Source organism: Silene latifolia, chromosome Y (genome assembly GCF_048544455.1).
Source record: "Silene latifolia isolate original U9 population chromosome Y, ASM4854445v1, whole genome shotgun sequence".
Lineage (NCBI taxonomy): Eukaryota > Viridiplantae > Streptophyta > Magnoliopsida > Caryophyllales > Caryophyllaceae > Silene > Silene latifolia.
The window spans coordinates 143,762,331-143,766,112 of NC_133538.1; the positions used below are offsets into that span (position 1 = coordinate 143,762,331).

At 38.1% G+C, this 3,782-nt stretch overlaps 1 protein-coding gene across 1 annotated transcript; it reads right to left on the reverse strand.

The window, feature by feature from the left end:
- Window positions 1-1,091: 1,091 nt before the first annotated feature.
- Window positions 1,092-1,820, reverse strand: LOC141629107 (uncharacterized). The gene has a single exon (XM_074442165.1). It carries the CDS (start codon window positions 1,818-1,820, stop codon window positions 1,092-1,094), a length of 729 nt encoding a protein of 242 aa, XP_074298266.1.
- Between the last annotated feature and the right edge of the window lie 1,962 nt (window positions 1,821-3,782).

The following is a 3,782-nucleotide window of genomic DNA, read 5'->3' on the forward strand; positions in this document are numbered from 1 at the left end:
CAACCCGTAAAAGTAACTCACTCGATCGAGTAAGTAACTTACTCGATCGAGTGACCCTTACTCGATCGAGTGTCACACATACTCGATCGAGTACCCATCAGGCAGACTACTGTTTCTTATCCAAACATACTTACTCGACAGAGTAAGTCCCACTCGATAGAGTACCCAAAGAAATAGAAAACCGTAGTATTATAGTCTTAAACCTCTCTGCCCCTTAAAGAATCCAAACATGTTCCCATTAAGATTCAATGAATAGCTTGATGTAGTTATACACTACATTATCCACCCTCTAAGTCTTTCTGGAAAATTAAGAGCTATGAACATTTGATCCAGAAAGTCCCATTTAATAGTGTCATAGGCCTTCTGCAAGTCCATTTTGATAAGGCATCTGGGAGAAATAGCCTTTTTCTCATACATTCTAATGATATCCTGACAAATTAAAATATTTTCCATGATGCTTCTTCCATGAATAAATCCTCCTTGATTTTGAGACACAATATCAGGTAGAACAAGGGCCAACCTATTACAAATAAGCTTAGATATGCATTTATAAACTACATTGCAACAGGCTATAGGCCTATATTCCAACACAGTAGGAGGTCTTTCCACTTTAGGTATGAGTATAATAAGTGTGGCATTTAGTTGCTTACGGAGTTTACCAGAAATGAAAAAAATCAGATATAGCATGACAGACCTCAATTCATCTCCAATAATGTCCCAGGAGACTTTAAAGAATTGACTAGAATACTCATCAAGCCTAGGGGCCTTATCATTTGGAATATAGAAAAACACTTCTTTAATCTCTTTATGAGTAATAGGAGCAAGAAGGATCTGATAATGAGTCTCATTGCAAATCCTCCCTTTTTGGACAACTGGCTTCTTTACAACATTTGTGTGAGCCCTAGAACCCAACAACATTTGACAGTAATCTAGGAAGGCATGTTGGATACCCTCTTCATCAGTATATAATTTATTTTTATGGTCCTTAATATGCTGAATATAATTTTGATTCCTTTTGGCCATTATGATTCCATGAAAATAAGAGGAATTAGTATCCCCTTCAGTCATCCAATGAGCCTTAGATTGGCCTTCTATTTTAGAAACTCCATTTTAGCTTGATGTAGGAGTAAAAATTTGCTATGTGCCTCATGTTCTTGTCTCATTAGCTCCATGTCCCCAAGCTTAAGAATCAATTGTTTCTGAAGGTAAATTAACTCAGTGTGAGCTAAATCATCCCTATTCTCCACACCAGAGAAATGGATTCTATTAATTTTCTTCAGCAGAGACTTCAGTAATTTTAATTTCTTGACCACACCATACATCTTTGTCCCATTTATAGCCTGTGACCAACATTTGGCAACACAATCATGAAATTCAGGGGCTTTACTCCACATGTTGTAATACTTGAAAGGTGTATTCTTATTTTGACTGGGATTGGCCTTACTTACTAGAAAAGGAGTATGGTCAAAATGACCCTCTGACAGGTAGTTGGCATAGTATTCTGAAAAGTGAATAAACCACTCATGATTAATGAACATCCTATCCAATCTACTGTATATCCTTGTCTCAGGAGGCTGTTCGCTATTCCAAGTATAAAATGCTCCTATAGCTTGCATATCACTCAAGTTACAATCTTCAATACACTGCTGAAAAGGTTCAGCCTCAGAGGAAGTGACTGTACCACCCAGTCTCTCATAAGTCTTGGACATACAATTAAAATCTCCCCCAACTACCCAAGGACCTTGAATCAGTGTAGGGAGCCTTCTATGATTGTACCAGAGATCCTCCCTAGCATTGTCCTCATTAAAAGCATAGACCATTGTGGAATGAAATTGAGATTGATCTGATTTATATGTTATTAACATATGAATATATTGTGCATTGTATTAGAAGAACATAATATCTATAAGGCTGGGATTCCATAAGATCCAAATCCTCCCACCCTTATGTAAAGTAAAATTGATTGATACACACCAATCCTTAAACACATTAGCCACTGTTTTATTGAGATTCTGAGATTTTATTTTGGTTTCAAGGAGATCAAAATACCCCACTTTATTACTAAGTATAAAATTATTTATAATCATTTGCTTGTCCTGCATGTTCATCCCTCTTACATTCCAGAATCCAAACCTAATCATGGAGAAAGTTTTAAAGATTCAATACCATTTCTGTCACTGCCTGCCATAGGGGAGCTGGATCCACTCAGTATTTCCTTTTAAGATGGAGAATGTTGCTGATCAGAGCTTACATTAAACCCCTGTCTAGTTCGGATTTGTCTAACATGGGACATTGTCCTCTTTCTTGAATTAGAGGTCTAGTTTTAGGGGTCTTTTCATTATCCACATTTGGTGGCATATTATTTTCTTGTTCCTTTTATGCTGTTTTTCTTTGTTCTTTTGCAGGTTGAGATATTAAGGTAACACCTGGATCTGTTACAACCTTTCTTTTGACTGGCCTCCAAACTTTCTGATGTACCAAAGTAGTCTTTTGAGGTTCGCCTTTCCTCCAATTAGTCTTCTGTTCTGTGGCCACATCACTCTTAACATATGTGCCCACTAAATTAGCAATTTTGGATAAATTTTTACCCCAAAATTTAAGAGGTAGCTTATGCATTCTAATCCATGCTGGGACACTTTTGACCTCTTCCTTAGCCAATTCCACATCAGGGGACCAAGATCTAATGATCATAGGTTTATTGTCAAAAACAAAATGTCCACTCCCCAATACTGCTTGTTTCCTATCTTGAGTTTGAAATCTAACTAAGAAAATTTCATTAGGTAAAAAAGAGATCTTATCAATTGTGTACTTACTCCAAACTCTTTGCATAAAACCTTCCAACACTTGCCAAGGAGGATTTGCACCCAACAATGAAGCCAAAGACAGCATTTTGCCAATACTCTAGTTCATCCTGGACATCCTCATCAGACAATTACAGAAGATCAGATGGCTCCTCATCTATTAATTGCATTATTTTCTTCCCATGCCTCTGAAACAAAACTCCTACTTCATATGCTTCCTCATCTGAACCAGAGTTTTCCTCAATAGTTTCCACCAGGATCTCCTCATCGGGAATAGGAGGAATTCCAGTTATGTCATGGATGTTTTTTGTTTTCGGCCCTTCCTCCACATTTGGCCTTTGTAACTAATTCAACTTTGCAGATCTTATTGCACTAGATAAATTAGATTGAATAGAACTATGTCGATTAGAAGAAGACTTGTGAGATGAATCAATTACCATTGTCAATAAAATCAGGATTAGTTTCACCCTAGTTTGAAGGCATTTCTCACTTTCTCACACAAGGGTTTTTTTTTTTGTGAATAACTGTAACATCTCGCTTAGTGGATTGTGTTGGTATTGGATTTGCTAGTGAGCGGTATGGAAGTAAGAAAAATTTGGCGGCGCTAGTGTTGTTGGTATTCGATAATACTATGGAGTTAGGAGGGCTATTTTATGGTTGATGCTATGTTGTGAACTGTGTTGTTGCGGTAGGCATGGTTGGGTGAGTTAGTGTCAAGGTTAAAGGAGGAAAGTTGAGTGGTGTTGGTTGGTGGAGTGGTATGTGAGCGTGCTATGTAGGTATGGGTGTGAACATCGAGGACGAAGCTCATTTTAAGGAGGGAAGACTGTGATACTATGGTTTTCTGGTCCTTAGTTACTCGGTAGAGTAGGTAGTACTCGACCGAGCAAGTCGTCGTGTGACTTCTGGTTAGGTTGCTATCCAGGAGCACTCGGATGAGTAGTGAGATACTCGGCCGAGTTGGTCGTACTCGGCCGAGTA

What these genes read in the sequence shown, in the direction of transcription:
- LOC141629107 (XM_074442165.1), bottom strand. Translation starts at nt 1,820, where the DNA reads ATGGTCTATGCTTTTAATGAGGACAATGCTAGGGAGGATCTCTGGTAC.